Here is a 26,506-nt window from a genome sequence, read left to right on the forward strand (position 1 = left end):
AATAACCATCTAACTAGCTGATCATAGCTCTAAATGTGGGCAGGGGGAAGGCCCTAAACAGAGTTAAGTTTCTTACCGAATTCCTGTATCTTACTACTAATGCTTTCCTATTATTGAAAGGGAAGCATTAGACCTTTCATGCCTTTATTAAACCGGGTTGCTTGATAGCTGCTTGCAGGAGTAGTATTTTAGAAAGTGGATACACTTGAAACTGGAAGCTGTTGGGTTTTATATTACAATTCAGTCACACTTTTTCCTGTTCTATACATTATGCTGTGTAGGAACATTGGATGCAGACTTAGAAATTAGTGCACAGTCATGCAGTGTGAGCAGTGCAAGGTATTGTAACAGAAAATAGTCTGGTGGAGCTGCATGCCCACATTTGGTTGGTTGAGGTTTGGGATTTTTTTTTTCTCCTTTTAAATTACAAGTAGTTTTATTTGGTTAATGGTTAGACATCACTTTCAGTCTAAAAATGGCTTCTTTTAAATGCATTTCATATGCATAGGACCTACTGAAAGCTGATACTTGTGTTGCAATGCTTACATCAAACCTTTTAGGTGCAATCGTTCTATGCCACTTCAATTTACCATAGATCTTCCTGTAGTGTAGTCAAATACTGAAATACAGCATTGTTTTAAACATGCAGAATTGCATAGTCCCTCAGAGATTTCACATTTTTTATATTCAGAATGATTACATTTATCATAGCACTTACTATATGTTAGTAACCCAACTAATGACACACTTAAAAGGGAGTTGTGGATTACGCTCCAAATATGGATAGCAAGGTAAGTGTCAAGTTTGAAATTGACTTTGTTTCTTCCACAGACAAGTCACAGGTCTACTTAGAGGCTTCTTGAAAAGATACCATGTTTACTTTTAATGTTTGTATTTTGAAATATAAATATCCCTTCAAGTTATTTTCATAATGCTTTCTTGCGGGACCATTTTAAAACAGAGTTACTAGCATATATATGACCTGAATTCAAAACAGCTGAGAAGTGTATTTTCTCATAATACCCCTCTCTTTGTTTGGTACCAGGTTAAACAGGACAAATTAGATTTCCTTTGCGAGACTGCTCTGGCTGGAGTTTCAAAGTGTGCTCTCTCTCCATGCCCAGCCAGCCTCTCATCACCGGTACCTTTCTTCGGTCCCCGCCCACGTGTCTCGGCTCCATGCAGTCGGTGGCGGCAGTTTCCAGTGTGTGCTTTCAGCGGCGCTCCCGGGGGCCGGTGGGTGCCGTGCGTGCCGCAGTCCGTGCGAGGCCCGCCCCGGGCCGGGGCCGCTCCCGAGCCGCGCCGCCCGTGGGAAGTGAGGTGGCGGCGGGCCGGAAGCGGGCGGGGCCGGGCCGGGCTGCGGCGGCGCGGAGCCGGTGGCGGAACCCGGGGAAGGGGCGCCGGGCAGGTCCGTCTGTGCGCGGGGGGCCGGGGCAGCCCCGGGCGGGACGAGCGAGGCGCGGTGCCCGCGGGCCGGGCAGCGGGAGTAGTGGGCCGGGCGCGCTGCGCCCCCCCGAGGGCGGGCCAGGCCCAGTGTTGGGGCGAGCCCTGCGCGCAGTCCTGCGGGCCGGGGCGTTTCCCTGCCCGCTCTCCCGCTTGCAGAGTCGGTGGGGCTGTGCCAGGCCTGGGCAGCTGGTGACTCCGGGCAGGGTTGGGCAGGGCCTGACCCGCACCCCCAGCGCTGCGGGGGCCTCCCGGGGGCCTGGGATCCCGCGCCGGGCCGGCCCCGGCTGGAGGGAGACGGCTCCGGCCCGGGCAGCGCTGAGGGCGGGGGTGCCCCCAGAGCGGCCGCAGCTGTTCTTGCTGCTCATTTGAGAGGTAAAGCACGGGTTAACCGCGCCGCGTTTGTGTCTGATCGATACTTGCTTTACTTTCTCTTGTAAGTAAAGAGGAGCTTACGTGAGTGTCGCCTCTGCTTATTATGTGTGTTAGCTCTGCTTATTAGGGTAAATGTAAGCGCGTGACAACGACAGTTGTAATTCCTGCTGTTACGACGTAGGAAAGCCAGAAGGAAGCAAGAAGAACCTTTTTTAGACAGGCTATTTTAATATTCACAGCTTCATTAAAAAAAAATTTTTTTGGTGAGTCCTTTTTCAGGTAAAACAAGTAAAACTTTAGTCTGTTTATGCGCAGTTCATTTGTAGAATTCATTCATTCATGCTTATGTTTCAAACGTGAGAGTGTTCACTTATTTAGCAATATGAAATAAAGTTGTTTGGGAAGATGCCCTGAATCCATTTTCTGACTTCTTGAGTTTTCAACAGGAATTGTTTTAACAAACCATAAATTTTGAGATCTGTGATTCAAGCTTTGATGTAATTCTTCTGTCGGTTACTCCTCCCTGTCTTCAAATTCTCTCTGCTCCTTAGTAGCTGAGGTTTTTATTGTTTGGTGAGTTTGTGTGGTTTTCTTTACCGACCTTTAAGTAGGATTTTGTGACTGGTGTTAAGTTTTGGGTTTCTTTCCTGTAATTTAATTAGAATTTTGACATGCTGCGATGTGAAAAATCTCATTCTGATATTCCACATATGGATAAAAATTCTCAACTTTTTCAGCTGTGGTTGCTCTGTTACTGAGAATTTCTACTGATAGCAGCCTTAAAAAAACCCATTGTTTATATTCTGTAACCCTACCAAAGAATTAGAGCAAAACTTTGAACAGTGGAATTCTTATTTATTTTCATCTAATCTTACATTTAAATTATATTTTAAATGAGTTAAATTCCACATTTAATGGCAAATGTGGAAGGGAGCTATTCTAGTGAATACTACCTGGTCTTTCTTTTTCCAAACAGTTTGCATGTTCCCACTAGACTTTTTAAATTGATGTTGCTTCCTAATGGGTCTTAAGTGGAAGCTACACTAAGTTAGCTGCTGAAGTTAGTAAGCACTGTGCCCTAGTCTTGTTAGATTTGTATTTATTTGTAAATTGAGAAACAGCTTCAATGTGGTCACATGTATGAAAATAGGCTTAACTCTCTCTTTAAGTAAGATGCTGTCTTGCAGCACTTGTGTCTTGCTGCTGCCAAAAACGAGAGACTTTATTTTGTGATGTCCTCTGTTGTAGGAGTTTTTCAAGGTCCCTCCATACATTAGCTGAGTATACTAAAACAGCAGAAAAAATTCTTGATTTTTTTTTTCTTGGATTTGTTTTCTTCCATTTTAGTGAGTAAAATCTACTGTAAAGAGGACTGATGAGTGCTGGAGTTGGCACAAGGTAGGAACAAGAGCCGCTTGGGATGGACTGGCACCCCACCCTTGAGGTTTATTCGTTATTTATTTGTGTAACCAAGCCTGTGATTTATCGAGGCTTGCTCACTGTCTCTTAAAATTATGGGTTTTTTTCTAAAACTTTGGTCAGATTTCCTCTTTCTCCTTTATTACTTTATCCTCTTTTGTTATGGAACACATAGTTTATTAATGTTTGCATAGGAAAATGTTAGCATCTGACTTTTTTATGGAAGAATGTATAAAGCTGTTACATATATGTGACATGTTTATGTAGATGTTGCTGGTACATAAAACCTGTGGGGGACTGAATGCACATTAGTTCTTGAGGTTCAGCTGAAATACTGTCTTGTGTAGCACTAGGTCACTCTTAGGTCATTACAGTGTTGTGGTTATATGTAGATTTTAAATGATTCAAGTGTAACTGAGTCATCCTTACTTGAAAATTACCCTTGAGCTTATCAGCAATACAAAACCAAATGGCTTGGAGCAATTGTACTCTGCTGAGGTAAAAATGTGGAAGTTGTGCTCTGAGCAAGTGTGCAGTGCTTTTTGCTTATTGCACAGGAAGCAGTGGAGAACTGTTCTGAATGATTAGTTTGTTGCTGGCTGATTTCTGTGGCTGATGAACTAATTTGATAATACCTAGAGGCTCTTATTTTTGTGCTGGAAAATCCCTATTATGAGCTCTTAGTAGATGCAATGCAGTTTGGTATCATCGTTGGATAAAAAAAGGTTGTCTTTGATTTGTGTGAACTCTAAAAATTGGGGTATAGAGAGGAGGGTGACCCTGGTCATGTTAAGAGCAAAGGCTTTTTACACATCCTTTTCCTTTCAGCGTCTGAAGAGGAAAGATCCGTTTTGTGTGGAAATTTCCAGAGGACTGCTCCAATGACAGAGCTGTCTGCGCATTTACCCCAGTTTCAGCATGGACAGCTGACAGAAAACTTCCCTGATACCCACCTCAGCAACACAGTATGTAACAAACAATTTTATTGTCTAGTAGCAGTTAAATAGAGGTGAATAATTTGTTGGGATTAATTTTCTGTATCTGAACTGTTGTGGTGATAAGCAGTGCCAAAAGAAATATGTTGTAAAATATCTGATGTTCTAAACTTATTTTTATGTACAGAGAAGACTTCCCCCAGTTTAAAGTGGTGTTGGAGCGACCAAGCCATCAATTAAAAAAAATAACTGGGTGGGACACTCTGGTGTCAAACATTGACCTTTAGAGGATTTAGTGAGTTCTCTTGATCTAGCCTGGCTATGATCTACTTGGTTCACAGGTTTCTCAGTCCCAGAGTTTATTTTAGTCTAGGTAGAGCTTCAAGCCTGGGTTTTGTTGTTATTACTGGAGGACTGTTCCTATGCAGGAAGAACAGCTCTGTCTTGTCTTACTCTAAATAATTGTCAAGGTGCTCTCAGAGTTCTTGAGGGTTTGGGGTGGGGGAGAGGGAGGGGAGAACTCAAACCATGCAGTTTTATGTGACTGCTTTGTAAGACCTAAGCACGAACTTGTTGCTAAAACTATACCCATTGTACTGTATCTGTTTTGGTAAAACCAAGTTCAGATGATCTGCCTGGGTGTGGTGCTCAGGCTCTTGGATTTGTCATGCTCTATTCTTTGTTCCTGCTATAGCTCTTGAATATCAGGTTTCCTTTTGACACAGAAATGCTCTTGTGAGTCTGGGCCACTTGTAGCCATGTTTGTGGCAGAATATTCAAGAGAATATTCTGATCCCTGCTCCAAGTCTTTTATATAATACAGCAATTTAAGTAGAATTTTGAAAAATCCTTGTCTTAATCTCAGATCAGCATCATGATATAGCAGTAAAAATATAAAACATTTGAAAAATAATTTTTAAATTAAGAAGTCAGTTTGACTTAAGATCTTACTGTTTATATAAACTGCCAATAAAAACAGAAAAGTGGGAAACTTTCCTACTGCATCCTTTCTGCTTTTACTTCAGAGGGAATGAAAAAGATTTCTTTTCCTCTTGGACAGGTGGGAGATTAATTTTTATTGAACACTTCTGCCAGATTAAAAAGGCAGAGCTCAGCAATAAGCTGTGGGCTCACCATCTTTACAGATAACTTGGTGATGCTCCTTACCAGCAATGGGTTCTATTTTCTTCTTACTAACAGACTGTACTGATGAATAACTGCTACTTGTGCTTTTTCTTTCCTTGTTTAAGTAACTCTGTAGTTTTGATACTGAGCTGTAATGATTTTTCTCCCCCATACACATGTACTTTGATTTGGACGTATGTACAAAAGTCCTCTCTTGCTTAAGTATATGTAGCTTTTATGGCTAACAGTCAGCATGTGAAATCACTAAGTGCTATAATTTACCATCTCTTCTTTTACTCACAGACGAAGAGTTCAGCCCAGTCTTCAGTATCTGTCACTGTATAGCGACCTTTAAACATCAGTGGTTGTATGTGAGAACTGATGAAGTCTGTGCCCACTGTCAGGCACAGTGGTCTGCTCCTGACATATAAATCTGGATATAATAACTAAAAACTTCTTATCAAATACACTAGGTTTTTATCTCTTGGTTCAGGGGCATTAGTCTGGGTTTGCTATTAACTATTTTCCTGATAGGAAAAAAAACCACTAGCATTTACTTTTGAAATTGTTTATTCACCTGAAAGCGCGTAGTTCGTAACTTACATTTGCTTACGGTGTTACAACAGGTGTTACTGACTTTTTAGCTTCAGAATTTTCACTTTTAACTATGTCTGAGGACAGCGAAGAGTCTGTTCCTTTGCTTCCACTTCAGCAAGAGTCCATGGCCTCTGCTCTGTTTAATACTGATCAGGTAGGATATAAGTGCACTTTGTTCTTTTAAGAAGTGGGGCACACGCATGTCACATTTAGCTAACTTTAGTAGCCTGAAAGGACAACTTATTTTCTAGCTTTAACTGCAAATGAGAGAATAACTCATATAACTCTTGATGCTGATGTGGTTTTCATGCACTGTGTTTTAGTATGTAAAGGCATTTTGTGATTGGGTCTTTGTTCCTAACTAGTGAAGGGAGTAAAATGGCACATATTGGTCTAATTTCTTCAGTTTTTATGTTTGGTTTTGCAAGTTTGTTGTAGTGGTGCGCTAGTTAATCAGGCTGTTAAATTGGCTGGGTTTGTGTTTGCTCTCCAAAGCTGTAGATTTTTATTTTATTTTTTATATTTCTACTGCAAAGATGGGGTAAGTGGTGCCTCATGCAAGGCTGCTAGTACAGCAAAGAAAGAGCGACACATTCTAAAAGTGTGCAGAAAGCTAAATACTCGGTTTGCTTTGCTTGTGCAGTGTTCCAAGGCTCTGTTCATCTCCGGTGTCGCGTTATGATCATCTTAGGCAGTTTATTTAGACAGTTAAGTTTATTGTTGTCTTGTAGACTGAGAGAAACAGAGTATTTTACTATCAAAGTGAAAAATTTTACATTTGGGCTATGATCTGTACAGAAAAAGGTTCAGTTGCAGCCACATTTTAGATTAATTAAACATGATCCCTTTATATGCATTCTCCCATATTCCCATTTCTGACTTTCAATAATTGTATGTGAGGACTTTACATAAAATGCCAAGTGATTTATAACAAATCTTTCATTTAGTAAGAAATGATAGTGCATCCAAGATATTTTTCAGGATATTTTAAGTTAATGATACTAAATTCAAATTAAGGTTAAAACTTTAACTCAAAAAATCTGGTTGCCTCCTAGTTTCAATTGTTTAATTTAGATAAGTTTATTTTTTTTCTCCTCTTATATTCCGTTTCCTCTTTGAAAAATAAAACAGATTTTCTCAGAGGACAGATCTTGAAACTCTGCTGAGCTTGATTCTGAGGATACCACAAAAAAATGAATAAATAGGCATAGTGTTTTGTGTACATTGTTACTTTGTACTGTTCTTTAAAAGTAAATTTTTCATGACTTGGGGAAGTTGTAAAGCTTCAACTAGGGTTTTAGCAGTGTCAGCATTTGCAGTTCAAAGTCCAGGGACTTGTGTTCCTTAATCATTTAAGTGCTTTTAAAACCCCACTGTGAGTTCCTGAGTGTATACTTGAGATCTTATCTTTTCTGAGGTGGGGCTGGGACAATTTTGTATAAAGAATTTCCAAAATTACTATTGATTTATCGAAAAACTGCAGTGAATTAGTGAGATACAAGTCAGCAGTTACTTTTGGAAATGCTACTGAGAACAGGTAATTAAACTTTAACACACTGCATGTTTAAGAAACAAACTACCTGAGTAAGAATATGTAAGGAGAAATTCATGAGGTTATTTTCAATGCCTTATCTTATGTCTAGATCAATTTTACTAAAACGAAGTGATATTTTAAAGGTATTGCAAAAGGTATCTTCCAGTCCACTTATTTAAATAGAACTGGTTTAGATTAAGTAATTCTGAAGAAATGAGTTCAATTTTACAAGGAATCAAAAATCTTTGTGTTTTATCTCTTGTATTAAACCTCTTGAGTTTGAACAGTACAGCATTGACTTTGGACATGGTAATACACTAAAAAAATGGGTAGTCTGTATAAAGTGTTGCATTTAGTGCTTGTTTAGTGTGTCTGGTAATGGTTTTGTTTCTTTGTAGTCCAGAACAGGTGAAGCATAGCTCACTCTCCTGTTGTGTTCTCTGTGTGCACACGACATATAAAAGGTGAATTACCCCTGCTTGTAGGGCTTCTTGAAGAGGGTACAAAAGATTTGTGACACCAGGCCGGATCATTTACTTATAGGTTATGTTCCTAGTTTGTGCTTTTGCCTCCACTGAAAGTTTACCACTGTCTTTGTGTTTGAATTATATCCTTGATGTTTCATGTAGCACTATTAGGAATGGTAGGCAGCTCTTTCATATTTGTTGACAAGAGTGGTGGAATTTCTTCAGTGTCAGTGGAAGGATGTGGCAGTAGTATCCTTGGGAAAGGAGAGAAAGAATCTGTATGCTTAATTCATCACACTAAAACTTTGGGATCAAATCTCAGTATACAGACTGAGAACTACATGAGTTTGATCACCACTTATGTGTCATTCTTTTTATTACAAAGGTGGGAACACGACACCTCTGTGACACTCCATTTTAATATATATTCTACTTAGTATACTGTAGTGGGAGTAACATAATAAAGGAAGTCGACATTTTCTTGGAACTTCCATGGAGAGGGGATCATAAATGTCTGTTTGGCATTATTCTTAGGAATTGATACAGTTAATTCTTGTCAAGCTATGGGCATTCTACTGTCATGCACCCTTGTCTCAACTGTAGTTGAACCAAGGGAAAAAGCTGTCTGTCTCTATTCACCTTTAAAATTCTGTTTAAAGGAAAGGTGACATAGGCTGTTAAATGACACCAGCCTTCTTTTAATTGTGGATGGTTTTAATGTAGATATTTTTAACCCTGTGCTCCCATTCTTTTGATAACTATGTGATGCAGTTAATTACTGCTGGTTAAGTCCCTGCTGTGGCACGTGTTCTTGACAGTAAATATTACCTTACGTGTTTCCTCCTCAAGGTCATGTTTAGCTTAGTGTACAAGAATGATTGTGGAGAGTTGCTGAGGAAACTGGTTTTTATGTATTACAGAATGACAACAGTGAAAGACGTCGCCATGATCATAGTGAGCGCAGAAGAAATGACCATCCTGAGTCTGAGACCAATGGGCAGCCACAAAACAACATTCAGCAAGTGGTGGAGCAAGATGAAGAAGAAGATGAAGAGCTGACACTGAAATATGGGGCAAAACATGTGATTATGTTGTTTGTACCTGTCACGCTTTGCATGGTGGTCGTTGTGGCAACTATCAAGTCTGTCAGCTTTTATACACGCAAGGATGGACAGCTGTATGTATCAATTTTTTCCCATATCTTTTCAACGGACTCAGATAATTTTCTTTAAACTCCATTTCTTCAAGAGTCTAATTCTTGCCTCCCTTTTCCCCTTCTCCAACACAAAGATAATTTTGTTTTATTCCTTCCAGAGACCAGACTCTTATGCTCATAGTACTATTGACATTTGTTGTCTGTCTGGTGATCAGTGGGGATAATATCTTGATTGTCACTGCTTGATTCAGATCCTAGTCCTCATTTTAATACTTCATCATGCCCTGTGGTATTTATAAAATAATTCTAAACTAAAGCCATTTCAGTTGTGCTCTGCTAGAATACAAAAGTTTTGGAAAAGGAACAAAACTACTAGTTTAAATGAAATAACATATGTGCCAAGTTCTGGTTTGCCCATGCTGTTTGATAAAAAAAATCAAATGCAAGGGGAATATAACTTTATGAGGTTCGCTTTTGGTGTAGTTACAGAAACTTTCCTGGCAGTTGACTGTGTAAAATTTTGGGGGGGGTTTTGGTAAAATATTAATGTTGAGAAGGAAAAAAGGCAATTTTAGTGAAAGCTGATGAGAGAAAGGAGATGAAGGAAGAACACTGAGCCTGTCAGAAACTGCAGCAAATCATAGAATGTTAAGGGGTTGGAATGCACCTTAAAAATCAGTCTAAATGTTCCACTGTGAAAACGTTTAGATAAAATGATTCAAAGTGTGTTTGGTTTTGAAATGTTTGTATAATATAAGTATGTCATAAGATGTTTCAATAAAACACAGTGTTCTTTTTCGCTTTAAAAGTTGTTGATCAAAGAAATTTTTTTTGAGATTTTATTTATGATAACTGTTTTCTTCCTGCCTTGCCTTCCCTTCTCGCAGTGAAGCAGTTTCCCCAGGGGTTTGTATTTCTTTAGGAAAGAGTGAGCTGAACTCTTAACATGGTTTTGTTGAAAACTTGGGGGAGCCTTCCGTGGTGAATCCGTAGGTGGCACGCTGTTGAAACTCCAGCTGCACTGACTGGAACATGAGTGATGGCATGGGAGAGTGGGAAGGACACATGACATGGGAGTAGCCATATCAAACAGGGGGCAGTTCTGGGCTTTGTTTGCTTTACAAAGTAGAAGATAGTAGTAATCTAAGAATGTAGGAAAAGCAAGTCTTGTAAGGAATTATTTTTTTTTTACTTAAAACCAGCCAAATATGATACTACGCCACTGTTCAAATTTTGCCTTAGTAGAAAATAGCTTTTACAGCTCTGAATTGAAACATTACTGCAATTTTGTTTGATGTTGGCCTCATATATCAGGAACATCTGTGCATTCAGTGTGATTTCAGTTGACTCTTTGTTGTTGTAGCATCTACACTCCTTTCACAGAAGAGACAGAGACAGTAGGACAGAGAGCCCTGAATTCAATTCTCAACGCAGCTATAATGATCAGCGTTATCATTGTCATGACCATACTCTTGGTTGTGCTTTACAAATACAGATGCTACAAGGTAAGTAGTTGTGCTAGTTTTATTTATTAGTACAGATTATTTAGAGAATGGAACAAAATGAAAGGTTATCAAGGATGACTGAGCAAAAGGAGCAGAATTGATGATTGGATTTGCTGTTTCAGTTTTGTGGCTTCTGTTCCCTTGACACAAAGCTGGGCAAAGGCCCAGTGCTAACACTGCCGTCTGTTTTGTCAGTTAGAATGAGGGTGACATTGCTTTCTATTCTTTTGAAATGTTCATGCACGAAAATCTTTTCGTGGTCAAGAAATACAAAGGACAGGCCTGGACCTGCAATTTAAAATCTCCTCAGGGGCTTTTTGAGGGCTGCCCTCTCCCCACCCTGTCCCCAGTAGAGATGTCTTCCATCAGTGTGATGTGTGCATGGCTGCACATGCCAGGCGATATTCTTATAGCAAACACAGAGACTCTAAGGCTCTTTTGTGAAAGGCTGCAATCATATAATGATGTAATCTAGGCAAGTCCAGGCTTAGCATAAATAATTGCAATGTCACTTGTCTGAGAGGAGTTGTGTATGAAAATTCCTGGTTTTTTTTGGTCTTAATGACCCATTTGATAAGGCTTGGCCTAATAAAACTCCCCAATATGCAGACAGGACCTTTAATCTGTTTCATAGTTGTAAAACATGCAGTGGGATTCAAAGCTTTGTTTCACTCCATTTTGTTTTCAAGAGGGAACAGTGGTTTTGGTCTTCATGTCTGTGTGTGAAACCCCTTTACAAAGTATCTGTGGAGTGACTGGGGAAATTATTTTTGCCTGAATGCATACATCTTAGAATAGTGATTTTTAAAGTATAGACCTTATCTTTTATCACAATGTGCTGTTAAATCTGAACCGACAAAGTTTTCCTGTTAAACTGCCAATTCTCTTCATTCTGTTGAAGTCAAATAACTGATGTGCTTTCATTAGGTTCCTTAGTAGCCAGTTGCTTCTCTTCAGGTGCTGAAGGCATCAACAAGTGTTAACTAAGCTTTTGACATTTCTGGCATCCTTCTTGACCTTACAAAGCAAAAATAATTGTTCTGCTAAAAAATTAGAATTATTTGATACCAGATATTTCCTGTAGTTATATTATATACTAATTACATTAAATAATTTTTTATTTTTAGATTTTCTAACAGAGTATTTCTATGCTGCTATATTAGAATGCTGTAAAATGTAGTTAGCTGTCCACTGAATTCTATTTAACATGCAGTTCTATACGAAGAATATAGTCTAGATTATGGGGAACGACATTTATAATGAAAGAACATTAGGTCTCCATCTGGTAGTCATGATTTGCTTATCTTCACAAGATTTTTACGTGAAAACTCCTTTGAAGAAAAGAAGTACTTCATCTTCACTGCTGTTAGTTTCCTGTGTTTGTCCTGTATATTATATGTTAAGCACGATCCTGATTCTAGTTCCTAAATCTAACCAGAAACATCTTTGAAGGGGATTGTATTTGATTAGCTTTTTTAATTTCTTATTCTTTACATTCTTCATTGGTTTAGTCTGCCTAGCCAAAGTCTGACTGCTGTAGCTCACTTTAATTATCTGCATTCTGCAGTTCATCCTTAGTTTTTATTCAGGTTATAGCAGGCAAAGCCAAATCTGTATCAGCAGTCTGTTAGTGTTAAAGTTGTTGTCAAATGAAGAATGAAAATTCTTTAATGAGAAGGCAACAAACCTGTTCTAGTAACGTGCTAGGAAACCACTGACCAAAACTTACAAGAAATACTTTAGAAAAATCATGGGTATGAAAGGAGGCCGGTGATCTGGAAAATGCTATAGTAAATGAGATGCATACTGAGGATAAAACAAATGTCTGTGTAAAATGTCAGCTCAGGTCAACTCTTGAAACTGCCCCCTTTAGTACTGTTGACAGTAGTCATGCAAAGTGTGTGTAAAAGTTTGCTGGACTATGGCCTTGGTGTTTGACACTGTTAGCATTTTACTGTTTTTTAGGATGAAACATTAGTATTCATTTTATTTTCTTAAGTGATAAGAAAGTTTAAGAGCTTATATTACAAGTAGAAGAACTACAGATAGAAGTCATGACACAGCTTTCTTTGCCATTTTCTTTAAACATTTTCGACTAATTTTACAGATAAATAAAATTATTATTCCTAGGTCACTACTTAGTAACTTCACAAGTTGTTGGAAAATTGGGTTCTATTTCAGGTACATATCAATCTTCAGCTTTTGTATGGTTCTTTCTCCTACTTGCTCTGAGTGGTGACAGTTTTCCATATTGAAAGCAATACTTTGGCAGCTTTCCTGCAGCATCTTTACAGGCACTATGCTTTATTACATATTGGAAATTCTTAAGTCTTTTTGAGAACACATTGGCAAAAGCCAGTCTGAGAGATTAGAAGTTAAATTACAGGTTTGTTAGGTTGAAGGTTAAATTTGAACCTGTTTTGAAAGACAGTGTGAAGGACGAGAATGAAAGTTTCAAAAATTGCTGAGAATTTTAAAAATGCTTATGAAAAATTTAGCATTAGACTAAGTGTACTAAATTACTAACTGTAATAGCCATATTCTTAATTTGGCAGAAAGTCCTGGTTGCATCACATAGGTGTGATTCTTTTAGTCTGTGTGCATATGGACTTTGCTTTTAAATTAGCCTTTGCAAAATATTTTAAGAACTATAACATAAGATCTATTCTATTACACGTGTTTAAGAAGAGGACAAAGAGATAACACAGTTATTTATCAGTTTCTGAATACTTTGATCTGGTGTACACATATAGCTAATTTAACCAGTTAATTTTCCACTTAGCATGTCTGTTCAAAGCACAATTCCTTATGCAGCTTTAATTTCTAGATTATTGTTTCTGACTGGTTATCTGTTTGCAATGCTGGGTCAGGTTTTATATATGAGATTCTGTGCTGGGACTTTGAACATATATTTGTCATTCTCAGTTCAGAGATTACTGGAGTTAAAGGGCTCTTCAATCTTACTTTTTCGTTTTGCACAGTGAATACCACAAGAGTGGTATGCATTTTTGTCAGTGCGCAGTCTAAGCACCTGTCGTTTCCAGCTTTAAATCTTTGTCCCTGCTGAGTACGACGCTGAACTTTTTTTTATTAAATTGTTGGCCATGTATGTCTGCTCTCATATCAAAATTAGGGATTGTATGCATAGATGACTGATAGAGAATATAGAAATCCTTATGTAGTTGTTCACTGATGATAAGCACTGAGGGTTTTTCTGGGTTCCAGCTTTTAATTCTGTAACTGTATTCTGAAAATGGTTTGGAATCAGAGCAGCACAAAAATGAGTCATGTTTTTCATCTGTGTTAATTCTGGATATTTCTGCGATGTTATCATGCCACTGGTATCAAAATGGTCGAAAAATATGCAAACTAGTTTTCAGTAGAGCTGAAGAACCTCTATTGAAAGACCACAGGTCACCTAAAATTCATAAGTTTAAATTGAAATACAATAAATACGAATTTAGCAACAACCAAAGAGAGAAATCTCTTAAATCATTTGCTTGCTTTAATCAAAAGGTAAAATAACTTTAAAAGCATTTTTAATATATATTAACTTTAAAATAGCAAGTCTAAAAACATCTGTATCTTTTTCAGGTGATCCATGGCTGGCTTATCATTTCTTCTCTTTTGCTGCTTTTCTTTTTCTCATTCATCTACCTGGGGTAAGTGAACTAAAGCATTAATATGCTATTTTTCTTTTATCATCTTACATATGTATTTATTCTAGAGCTAGGCTTTGAATCTTAAGAAGAATGACTGTGAGTAACCTATTGCAATAAACTGCTTTGATGCTGGGCTGTATATGCAAAGGCTGTTTGCATGGGAGTGGTGGAAAAGAGCCGGCTGAAAAGAATCTACTATCTCACCAAAATATATTCAGTGCTTTTCTTTTCAAATTTAGAAGCATGCCTTTGTCCAGACATCAAGAAAAGTTGTCCATAATGTTTGGTATTGTCTAAAATGAACAACCTAATCTGGGTTTGTATCTAGAGTTATGTCATGAAATTACTATCCTGTGTATATTTTTATCCCACTTGATGACAAATACACTTCTCTCTGAAGAAACTTACTTTTAATTTGGTCTTTGGGAGGAGAAAATGATGTTCCTTCAGTCACTGATTTTTGCTAAAAGTGATCTGTGATGCCTCTTTTGGTCAATAGTTTCTCTAACCTTAACAATAACTTGAAATACGAGGCAATTCCTGTATCTGTCCCTGCTGCCTCACTTTTGTAGAAGTTCAGTGACTGAGGGGACTCAGTGAGTTCAGTGAGTGAGTTTGTGAGCTAATTATACATTATGACAGTAAGAGACATCCTGTTAACAGTGTACTTCTCCAAGGTCAGCTGACAGCTACAGAAGACAGATTTCCTGGGGGAAAGTATTATGCAAATTATGGGGTTCTTAGTGGCTTGATGATCTGGTTGCAGCAGAATCTGCAAAAAGCCATCACAACCATTTCTTCCTTGCGTCAGTGAAGTCACCTGTGACTTGGTGACAACGTATTTGTCTATTTTGCTTTTACATATTGAGGGTCGTAATTAGTTTTTAATATTTGGTATGACAGTGACATGGCTCATCCAAAAATAAAGCTTTTTACTTTGTGGTGAGGAACAAAATAGAATAACCATGTATAATACTTTTAGCAAAGCATTCTCCATGCAGCACATAAGTAGAGAGAGATCTGTTTGCATGCCTTTAAAGATCCATTATAACCTCACAGGTTCTGATTATTCTGATTTTTATAAATTAAGAGCATAATCAAAATGACTGATTTTGCAATAATGTCCTTTCCTGTCAATTTCTGCTTTGATTGAGAAGGAAATAGAACATTTAGGAAAAGTGAGAGGTGGTGTGAAGAACACACTGGTAAAATTATCCCAATTGTGAAGAATAGTTAAGTACTAATTGGAGGGAGAATTTTACATTTGTGCCATTACATTTAATCTGAAAATCTTTTAAAAGATATTCTGAGGCTTGCATCTGTATTTTGTTTCTGTTGTTTTAAGCAAATGCAGTCCATATTATTTTCATTTTTTTTAGTGAAGTTTTTAAGACGTATAACGTTGCCATGGATTACATTACGGTGGCACTCATGATCTGGAACTTTGGTGTTGTGGGAATGATTTGTATCCATTGGAAGGGTCCACTTCGGCTCCAACAAGCATATCTCATTATGATAAGTGCTCTCATGGCCTTGGTGTTCATTAAGTACCTTCCTGAATGGACTGCATGGCTTATCCTGGCTGTCATTTCAGTGTATGGTAAGTTTTGGGGCAAGGCATAGTAATGGGTACTATGGCAGGAATTTCTTTTATTCCATAACTTTTCCACTTGTCTGACTAGACCTTAAAAAAAGAAAAAGAGTGTGTGTGGGCGTCATCCAAAGTAGCAGATAAGGTGATTACAGACTTCAGAAATAAGGTCATGATCTAAACTGAGATCAGATCCCTCCAGCTGAGGGCTTTTTGTGACTGTATGGTGCCATCTTTCTTAATGTTTCTTGGACTCATTAGATTCTTTGGGAAGGAGAATTGAAGTAATTCAAGAGAGGAGGAGATGAGACCTACGTTTCTATTTTGATCTCTTCTATGAAGGGGGAGAACTTTCCACTTCTCATTTTCCCCAAGAATCCTTGGAACCTCTTGTACAGTCAGAATTTAGGAGCTTATTGTTTGTGTACAATCCCAAACAAGTAGAGATCTGCCCAACCTATGAATCGCTCAAATTTGTGGACATAGAAACAAAACCTGATCCTGGCCTGATAATATAATGAGAAGGAAGCAAGGAAGGATTAAGGACAGTTTGCATTGCTCAAAGTAATTTTGCATTTAGAAGGATATAGTTGTGAGACTTGTTTCCTTGGCTTCTTTTTTTTAATTGAAGAAAATTGTTAGAATTATCACATACTGCCCTTTTTCAGAAGGATGGCTGAGAAAAACCAAGATGTAGTTTCTTCATAAAGCTGTAGGGGGCACTGGGTAGTTTTGGTAAGAAAATCACTATCCCAAATACTGGTTTAATTCACAGGCAAGACTAAAATTCAGTTACTTAGACATAATTAAAACATTGCATTTAAGTAAAGATATGCTCATAATTTGAATTTTCTTGGAAACATGTAAGTGTGATGGATGTGTACTCTCAAAGTCACTGATAATGATAAAGACTGAGAATCTGTTAAGTTGTAAGTGCAAGGGTTAATAAGATTTGCTTAGCTCTGATACCTCAGTGTACTCCTTAAGTGTCCTCTTTCTTCAGATGAAGGGAAGTTGTCCCTTGTGTGTATGCTTGTGGATCACAAGACACATTGAGAAAACCTTCCCATCCCCACTTCCACTCTTCATATGACTGGAACAAATCTGAGTATTTCAAGCATTCAGCCTTTATTCAGTGACAGCAAAACAGAATTACTTTTGAAATAAAGTTCCAAGGCCATAATGCAGTTGTTGTGAGTAAAGGGATGAGTTGTTGTGAGTAAAGTTTCAAAGCCTGTGACCCCACACCAAGAATTCTTTACTTGAGTGGGACCAGCAGTGGTGCAGTTAGCTCAGGTGCAGAAGGCCTACTCTGTGCAACATACAGCTCCTGACAAGTAAGCTCTTCCTTTCAGTGTCAGATTTAGTTTCAAATGAATTTAAAGACATATGGTGAGTGGACAACTGCAAAGGGTAGTAGCAATGTTAGAGCTCTCTCTCCAAATATGCCGACTTCGTAGAAGTCATGTAGGCCTCACCTGCTCTCTTAAAATTTGTTTTAACATTAAACTTAGGTTACAAAAAGCTTTGATAATAGAAAGCAAGCTTGGGTATTTCCAAGGTATTAGTTGAATAGTAGCTTTCTTGAATTATTTGCAAGTCAACAGATAGACAGATTCATTTCCAGTTAATATAATATCTTAAGTGAGAAATATTATGTTTTTAAACTTGTATACATATTATAGTAATATGTAAAATAGATTGTATAACTGAGAATATTAAAAAGTATTCCTGTAGGATGCTAAGCTGTGGCCAGTGACTGTCTTGGAAGCCTATGTCCAGGGTGCATTTTACTTTATTACAAGTCTCTGCAAGTGTTATAGAAAAAAACTTCTTTTAAGTATGTCTGTGGTGATATAAGATCTGTTCACCCTTCCTTTCAGATTTGGTTGCTGTCCTATGTCCTAAAGGTCCTCTTCGTATGCTAGTTGAAACAGCTCAAGAGAGAAATGAAACTCTCTTTCCAGCACTTATTTACTCCTGTAAGTACATTAAACTTGCAATCACCCACTTAGCTGAAGTGATTTTCTCATTTTTCTGTGTTTTAATAAGATGTTTTTCAGCTGAAATTCTTGGTCCATTCACTTGGGCCTCCAGTTTTCCTTTCACTGTTGACTCAGAAATTTGACTCATCATTTGACTAAGATGTTTCAAGATAAAACCCAGAAATATTTTGTTACAAAATGCAAACAGGAAGAATGGTAACAGATCTTGTTTTGGACAAAGTAACATGTCACTAGGCTGTGTATTAAACCTATTCAAAGGCAGTACTTGTTTTCAGAAAATATCAGGTTTCAGTGCTTAAATAACCTGGGTATTACTATAATGAATGTGAGAAATTGCTAGGAAGAGATTTGTTTACAGGACTATTTTCTCCAGGGCTTGTCTTTTTTGATACGTTGTTTCTCCCTGCAGCTGTGAAAAATAACCTACTGAATTAAATTTGCTGTTATGACCTGTGTATCAGTTAGTACATAATTCCACTGGTTTTGAAGTTCCATATTGCTGGGTGGAATCATATGGATAAACAGTGCAGTAAGCTAATCATAAGTCATGATGCTACTGGTGCTCCTGACAGGCCTCTATTTGGAAGCAGGAAGTGTGCTGTAGACTGGCTACTTCAGGGACAAGCCTACAGTGGAGAAAAGAGAGGGGTTTCCCTATCTGTTACTCTTGCTGTGTTTTACTTGTACTGTGCATAGCTGCCTGTTACTCTCTTTTGTGAGAGGAAAGGTTCACGCTGAGAAACCACAAACCTGAGTTGAAGTACACCATTTAAGTTTGACAGTACGTCGTTACCTCCAGATTGGAGAATATTTTATGATGGTGGAGGCAGAGAACAATTAACTTTGATGCAGATGCTGCCTCTGAGTTGACATAACTCAGTTCCAGTATTAATAGACCTTTTTACTTGCAGATGAAAGCACTGATTAATGAAAAAAAGGTAAAGAAATTGTTGGTTCAGATTTTCAGAGTGAGCCTCATATACAGAAGTAATTTCTCTGGCAACAGCTGTTGCCATTTTTTTCAACATCTAGTAAGAATAAAATTTTATTCACCAAATTCTGTAAATGTGTGTTGTAGTCGGTACTGGCTGTGTTCCAGATATTACTGTGCTTTACTGAAAGTGCCTGTTGGAAAAGGATGTTGTATCGAAAAACCCCACGAAAAATGAGAAAGTGTTAGCATCAATCCGTTTTATCTCAGAATTGCATACATCTGAAGATATGATAAGCTATGCTGTTGTGTTGGTTTTTTTCTTTTAAATAGCAACAATGATATGGCTAGTGAACATGGCTGAGGAAGATCCAGAAGCCCAACGGAAAGCTTCCAAAAACTCCACTTATGATAAACAAGGTGAATTTTTCTTTGACAAGCCTTTATAATTGTCACTTTATTGGAATACATGTTTATGGATATTTATCTTTTAGTGTGTTAAGTGTCCTGGTTGCTGTAGAGGAGTGAAAGCATGGAGACCTAATTAGGAATGATGAATCTGTCAGGACTTCAAAAATTGCTTATTTATAGTGCAGTTAATGTTGTTGCATTTGTTTTTCTGGGTTCCATGGTGTTGATGTTGAAATTACTTCCAATAGCCAACTATTGACAGAGCTTAATTCTTTGTCAAATTGGGAAGATATGGTATAATACAAACCCATTTATATTAAGCAGAAATGTGTCTAGCCCTCTTGGCTATGCAGCTAGTGTTTAAAAACATGGGGTTTGTTTATTTATGTGTGTTATTAAAGCAGAGTAGGGTCTCAGAATTGAACACGCTTGAAGGCATCTATATATATGTAACTTTCAGTAAAGTTTTGTATTCTACTGGAAAATTAGGCTGTCAGTACTGACTAAAGAAGCTACTGAAATATTAGATGAGAGTTTATTCCTTAAATTGTGATCTTTAAGTTAGGTCACCACAGAACTTCCACTGTTATGTGGAAGTACTCCTGAATACTAAGGCTTGAGTATAGCATGTAGATGCTGAGACTGCAGAGTGGATATTGACTCCTGATTGTTTCAATAAGTATTAAAATCCTAAGTGAAGATGTCTTGTGATCGTATGTGTCCGTGTTAGATGTTGCTAAATATTATAGCATACCTCGTTTTTCCTCGTTCTGCTATGACCTTACATGTGGAGAGATTTTCATGTTTTAGATGGCAAATTTTTGGAGGAGGTCTTAAATGCCTTTCTTCCTTTGAGCTCCGGCAAGCCAGACTCAGAATGAAGATGCTGAAGCGGATGATGGTGGCTTTAGTCAGGAATGGCAGCAACAAAGAGACAATAGAATAGGACCCATTGAATCAACGCCTGAATCGCGTGCTGCTGTTCAGGCTCTGCCCAGCAACTCTCAAACAAGTGAAGACCCTGAAGAACGTGAGTATGGAGTACTGTGTCTGAAAAACTTACTAAATCTGAATCTAGACAGTCTTAGTCATCCTCACTGCACAGATACACCATGCTGTGAGCTAATAGCAAGCTGAAGATCGTAACCATCCTCACTGCTCATGATCAATGCTGATATGCCTCGTAGAAATAGATTGCATTGCTTTTTGGTAGCATTTGGATTTGCTGCAGGAATGCGTGGTATTGGCCAAATTGCTCTTTAATTTGATGCACAGACTCAAAAATTTAATAGCATTAGCTGTTTTCAGACCATTATACAGTCAGTTGCATTAGTTTCTGTCTTTTTCATGCAGTGTTCTGCTGTGTATCACTTCTTTTGGATTACAGGCCCTGTAACTGCAGTCATTACCCTTTTTTTTTTTTGTCTCAAGATTAAACTACTGTTATCCACTCTGTAGAAAGCAATGTTTCAGCAGTTGAAGGGTGTTTTAGTGCTTACGAGCTTTTCATGACTGCACTGTTCTAGACATTTATTGGAGGCCTGTTGAAAGAGAGTAGGGTTGCCATTTTTCTTTTATCTATTTTTTCCTCGTTTTTTTCCTTTTTTTTTTCCTTCTTTTTTTTTTCCCCCCAATATTTAAGCAGGCATATACCTCTGTTTTGATGTTCTGAGTTCCTCTTGGAACTCTGAAGTGAGTTTTGGGCTGGACTGTAGTCAGGTGACAAAGTAATCAATAGGCCAAATAAAAACAGCTGATCACCTGGTGTTGGCCTTTCTTAGTTAATATCTTGTACTAAAAGCTCAGACAGTGAACTGGCATTCAAGAAGTTTTGTGGTGCTTGCAGAAATAACTGAGTATTTTGCTTGCAGAGTTGTTGCTAAGATGGTAGTTACTGTTTAGAAGAATAAGATATTAAATCACAAATTTTCTTAAACCTCATGTTTTAGACTAAGTACGTTGAGTTTTTGCCTCTGTTATATGCTTTGTAATTACACACAAGTGCTGTTAAGAGCTACCTTCTTAAGAATTCTGTAGGAAAACTGGGAAAGCAGTGGAATATTTTGCTGTGTATAGGTTTCTAACTGGCAAATTAAACATCATTGTAAGGGATTTGTTTTTCCCCTCCCTCAGCCAGCTTAAAGGAATTGCACTTCAATATTCTGTTGAATATGACAAGACAACACGAAGTAGACACCCCTCCACAAATATAATTACAAATATCTGAGTTTGTATATATTGCATTTATATGTCCAGGAGCCCAGGAATATATGAAAATTCAAATTATAGGATGAATTAATTAAGTAGTGGAGTATTTCTAATCCATCTTGTTTCACATGAGTTTATTGCTTGATTCAGGAGTGGTACTAATTTTGAAAATAAAATGTTATTTTTATCAAGTCTCGTTAATAGTTAATGTAAATCTGCATTTTTCTTTGACAGTTACTGATGTGTAATATTAGTAGATTGATACTTAACGCTGCCATGTGTTCACTTTGCAGGAGGGGTAAAACTAGGTTTAGGAGACTTCATTTTCTACAGTGTCCTTGTTGGCAAAGCCTCTGCAACAGCAAGTGGGGACTGGAATACAACTTTAGCATGTTTTGTAGCCATATTAATTGTGAGTATAATGTAATATTATAATAGGAATAGTTTCTATTGTTCATCAGGGACAAAGTCATAACTGCAACATTTTGTCTTCCATTTTGTTTATTGGGTGGCCAGACTGAAAACCGATGAGGACTTTAGCTGTGATTTTCAATGGCTGTATGTCTGTCACTTAAGCCTTTAGTTTAGGAAGGCATAAACTGTATCTTTTATTTCTGTGGCATTCATGTTTTTATATATATATATGTATATATATAATCTTTTGCTTGTCAGAGTTTCCTAATTTCTCTGTATGTTTTTTGTGTTTTGTTTTTTTTTCCTCCCCCTCAGGGTCTGTGCCTTACACTTCTGCTTCTTGCCATCTTTAAGAAGGCCTTACCAGCTCTTCCGATCTCCATAACCTTCGGGCTAGTTTTTTACTTTGCTACAGATAACCTGGTGCAACCCTTTATGGACCAGCTAGCATTCCATCAGTTTTATATCTAGCAGACTTGATGCTGGAATGGGTATTTGTAGCAAATCCGGGAGAAGAAAAAATGTTTTTCTTTCAGTTCTCAAGTGAGATGGAAGTTAATTACTCAAGATTCCAAGCCTGAATCATTACAACTTCTTCCGATGGTGGTTTTTGGTTTGGTTTTTTTCCTGAGACAGCTGCTGCACTGGGCACCAAATGAATTTTCCTGTGTGAAAGCGGCTCCTTCCTGATGGCCAGTCTAAACCAGGTGCTATTGTATCAGAGGTTTTCTGATATACATATCTCTGGTAAGGACCACCTGTGTGAAAATTGCTAATGCTTCCACCAGCAGTATGATCTCTTACCACAGGTTGATTGTTTTCACAGCATTAAGGGTGCTCAGGACTTCCTTGATGTTAACAGAGGAAGCTGATGAATCACATTGAACGTGTCCCTGTAACTGCTTGAAGAGAGAGAACCCAATCTGGACTTCTTCAACAGTGATTTTTTGACAGTAGAGTCCTGACTCTGCTTTATGTAACAAGAAAGGACTTTGTAGCAATTTGACAAAGGGAGAAAGTACTGTCACTCTAAGAGTGCTCCATGATTTCATAGCCTCTGTGCCTGAGCGTGTTTGGTTTAGTAAATTTAAAAGCTTTTTTTTTTTTCCACACTGGAACCAGAGCCTCTTCTCAGTTTTAATACTTGTATTCTCAAGCATGGAGTGCACCTTCTGTACACCTGCTCCAGTTTATGTAGCTGCTTAGACTTGGACTGAATTATTTGGCATTAGAAGATTATAAGGTCCTAATTTGGATCTTATATTTTAAAAGGTTAATAAACTACATTAAAAAACAATTTCAGGACTTATTCTTTGTGCTCTTGCAAATCATTTTGCTAGAACACCATTTCAAACCCTGCATTTGAAAGTAATCTTTAACAGCACGGACTGCATTGTTGCTGTATGTTCCTTCTATTGAAATTCTTCTGAAATAAGTAGACATTTGCAGCAATCCCAGATAAAGTTTAGCTTGCCATATCTAGATATCAGAGTGCTATAAAAAGCACTTCTAATGCATCACTGAAATTCTTCATCGTCAAAAACATGGTTTAGAGTTCTGTTGACCTGAAGTATTGGTCACTCAGCTGTCTTAACACCTGAGGCTGGACAGGGATTTTTTTTTGGTGCAGTATCTTTATCGGTGAGCATACTTAAGTTAGGGGAGACATTGCTAAAAGTTACGAAGGAGCAAAATTTGTGACCTTCTTCACTTTAATTACCTCTCCCATGAGGAACTGAAGATTGGAGAAATGAAAGACAATATCACTGAAAAGAAGATAGCAAGATTTTGAACTTCTTACAAGAAGAAGAATCTATTGAAACCTTAAAACTGATCAACTCTGTTGTCTTCTTCATTTGGAAGAACTTGTTTATGAATAATTGTGTGGAAATGAGACTTGTGTGAGATGAAGTTGGTTTTACCACAGACTCTTACTCTGTACAAGTAATTTTTTCCTTGGGAAGCATAGGGAGTGGATGGGCATTCCATTTTACTTGCATCTTCATACTGGAGTCCTTGCCAAGTAGAACAACTGTCAAAATCCTGACACTAGCTCCTTTTACCTTTTTTTCCGGGGTTTTGTTTCAGTGCCTATAGATTCAAAGGACTGAAACGTCAAAGATGCTCACCAACCATTGCCCAAATAAAGGAAGAAAGGCTGTAATGTGTAAATCTGCTTTAAAACCAAGAAAGGCTTTCTTTGATTGTCCTTGATAATGTATGTTTCTTTTCTAGTATGACTTGCTAACTATAGTGTTAGCACTTATATTTTCATAAAATGTATTGTCTTGTCTCATCTGAAGTACTCTTATTCATCTCATTTGTGTTCTGATTCATCTTGGATAGCATTAATAAACTAACCATATCAAAATTACTTACAGTGACTTTTCAAGTCAAACTTGTTTGTTTTTTCTAGCTTATATCACTGTTCCATATTTTGTTGCAATGAAGTCTGACTTAAAACAGGTTGGTTGTTTGGGGTTTTTTGGGGTTTTCTGTCATTTTTTGTTTGTTTGGTTTTTTGTGGTGTTTTGGGTTTTTTTTTGATGAGACTTTGAGTTGGTTTTATACCATTGTAACTTGTCCCTTTCCTGAGCATTATATCTAAAAAAATTCCCTTGTGTATTGTATTGGACATCCCAGCCATAGTTTCACTGTATAGAACAGGATTGCTAAGAGTTGGCATCAGTGACATTTCTTTGCATATTTGAGCCAGCTCTCGGTTAAGGGTTCTTACTTAAATGCAGCAGTCATCTCTCGTGTTTCTTTTTTGGCTTCAATATGCACCATGGGAGCACTAGCTCCATTAAGAGTTGCTTTAGAATCTATAGAAATACACAAAAGCCTTTTCATATATTTGAATGGGTGTTAGATGTACAACCCAAGGAAGAGCTCAGAACCTTCAAGCACTAAATTGCCAGTCTTCCACTCCCCAGAGGCGCTTCTGTTATCCTGCAGTTTCTGAGCTAGTGTAGAGTGACAGTGGTGGAGAGTATTAAATTTGTATTCATAGAAACTGTTCAAGTTTATGTTTGAATCTCAAAATAAGTTCAGAAAGGAAATTGCTTTTCGAGCCTAGGCAACGGTATGTTAAAGTACACTGCTTATTATCAGGTCTTAATACACCTTCAGAAACCATATTAAATTTTCTAGATCTGCCCTCTTAGGCCAAGTCACGGTAGCTTATGTTTCAAATGAGATCTTGCAACTAAAGATTATCTCAGTACTTGGGTCCATATAAGGTTCAGTTGACAGTAGTTTTTGGTTGCATTTGGGTTGTTGCTACACAAATGCAAAGGTTGTGTCACATTTCTCTTCTTTGTCTTGAAACACTGATCTGAGATCATGATTCATCTTGGTTAGATTGTTATAACTGAAAGACTTCTGATAAGTAGTCTGCACTTTTGAGAGAGTTTTTATTATTATTAAATTAGTATGTTAATGACAGCACATTAGACTGTACCTCTGAAAGAACTATTGTGTAACCCTAGCAGCTGGATTCATCTCCTTTGTGCTCAGGCTGACTGGGGGTAACTGTTTTGTGACTGTTTCAGTGTTCATACTTTGAAACTGGGTATCATGGTAGCTTTCTCTCCCCTTTCAGCTTATGTCAATGATAAGTCTCCTTTTTTGGCTGAGCTCCAAATAAATATATAAATGAGAAAACATCATAACAAATTACAGATTTTCCTAAAATCCAGCCACATCCATTTCTTCTTTTTTTTTTCCTTTTTTTTTCTTTTTCTGTTGGGGGATTTAATCCAGGGCAAAGAAAAAGAGACCCATGGAAGCTGGTCTTACAGCAAAGCATATGATACTGTCATATCTATGTATGGCTACTACGACCACACTCAAATTCAGTGCCATCTGTGTGAGGTGCATCTTGAAGGTGTAAGCACATGATACTGCAACACATTCAGGATAGTTCTGGCTTGGTGGATGATGACTTCTTTAAGCCAAATAATCAAGGGCTGTGCTCCACTAAAAATGGCTGATCTCCTAAATGTACAAAGCAGACACAGGCTATTTCAGGCATAGGAGACTGGTGCTTCTTGGATATATAGATATATATCTGTACCTATGGAGATATAGATACATGTACTCCAGACCTGTAGATGACAACTCTTCTACCACTAGTGCAGTCAAGGATTAAATATGCAGAAGTAAATTTTGGGTGGATGGTACTGTACAACAAAACTTATCAAAATGCTTTATTTCAAAAATTAGTTTTGGCAATGCTGTTGAAGCAAGTTTAGTAGACTGTGGAACATGTCTGCACTGTGATTGTATCTCAGTGGTAGCTTGGTCATTGGAAATGTTGAAACGTGAACTAGAATGGAATTCTTTTACATTCAAAGTATTTGCTGTTTTCTTTTTTACAGACACTGGTTTGTACATAACCTGAATTGAATGTGAATGTTTTTTAAACACCTTTCCGGTTCTTGATAAGATATGGTTTTGATAGATTATTGCAAATTTTCCTGTATTTGTCTAATCATTAAAATAAAAGTTGCATGGATCCTGACTCATCTTGCCTTTACATTATTTTAAAGCCATCCCTTAAAGCACTTGGAGACATAAACGCTGTAGATGTTTTTATTCAACATTTAATGAGTAAGATTCCTTTCTTAAAACACTTAAGTAGCTGCTTTATTTCCCAGCAGAAGAGCTTCAACTGATTCCTGTAGTACTTTCTTCTAAAAGCTGCTTTTTGTGTTCCTTTAAAG

General features: G+C 37.7%; 1 protein-coding gene across 6 annotated transcripts; it reads left to right on the forward strand.

The window, feature by feature from the left end:
- Positions 1–1,360: 1,360 nt before the first annotated feature.
- Positions 1,361–26,304, forward strand: PSEN1 (presenilin 1). 6 transcript variants are annotated; one of them, XM_039389064.1, is made up of 12 exons: positions 1,461–1,818; positions 3,166–3,216; positions 4,066–4,202; positions 8,816–9,072; positions 10,415–10,556; positions 14,151–14,218; positions 15,598–15,818; positions 17,693–17,791; positions 19,080–19,166; positions 20,014–20,187; positions 21,659–21,777; positions 22,095–22,765. In XM_039389064.1, exons 3-12 carry the CDS (start codon positions 4,119–4,121, stop codon positions 22,248–22,250), a joined length of 1,407 nt encoding a protein of 468 aa, XP_039244998.1. In that variant the 5' UTR covers positions 1,461–1,818; positions 3,166–3,216; positions 4,066–4,118; the 3' UTR covers positions 22,251–22,765. The 6 variants fall into 6 exon arrangements, with proteins under 6 accessions (XP_027605395.1, XP_039244998.1, XP_039244999.1 ...); XM_027749594.2 differs by lacking the exons at positions 1,461–1,818; positions 3,166–3,216 and adding an exon at positions 1,361–1,408 and having other exon boundaries at positions 22,095–26,304; XM_039389065.1 differs by lacking the exon at positions 3,166–3,216.
- Positions 26,305–26,506: the final 202 nt, after the last annotated feature.

The sequence above is a fragment of the Pipra filicauda genome, unplaced genomic scaffold, assembly GCF_003945595.2.
Source record: "Pipra filicauda isolate LSUMZ 115617 unplaced genomic scaffold, ASM394559v2 scaffold6_size6359152_pilon, whole genome shotgun sequence".
Taxonomy (NCBI): Eukaryota; Metazoa; Chordata; class Aves; order Passeriformes; family Pipridae; genus Pipra; species Pipra filicauda.

Excerpts from the sequence above, each read along its gene's own strand:
- PSEN1 (XM_027749594.2), top strand. The coding sequence starts at position 4,119 with ATGACAGAGCTGTCTGCGCATTTACCCCAGTTTCAGCATGGACAGCTG. Across the intron at positions 15,819-17,692 it reads GGCTGTCATTTCAGTGTATG|ATTTGGTTGCTGTCCTATGT; the intron begins GTAAGTTTTGGG and ends CCTTCCTTTCAG. Across the intron at positions 17,792-19,079 it reads TCCAGCACTTATTTACTCCT|CAACAATGATATGGCTAGTG; the intron begins GTAAGTACATTA and ends TCTTTTAAATAG.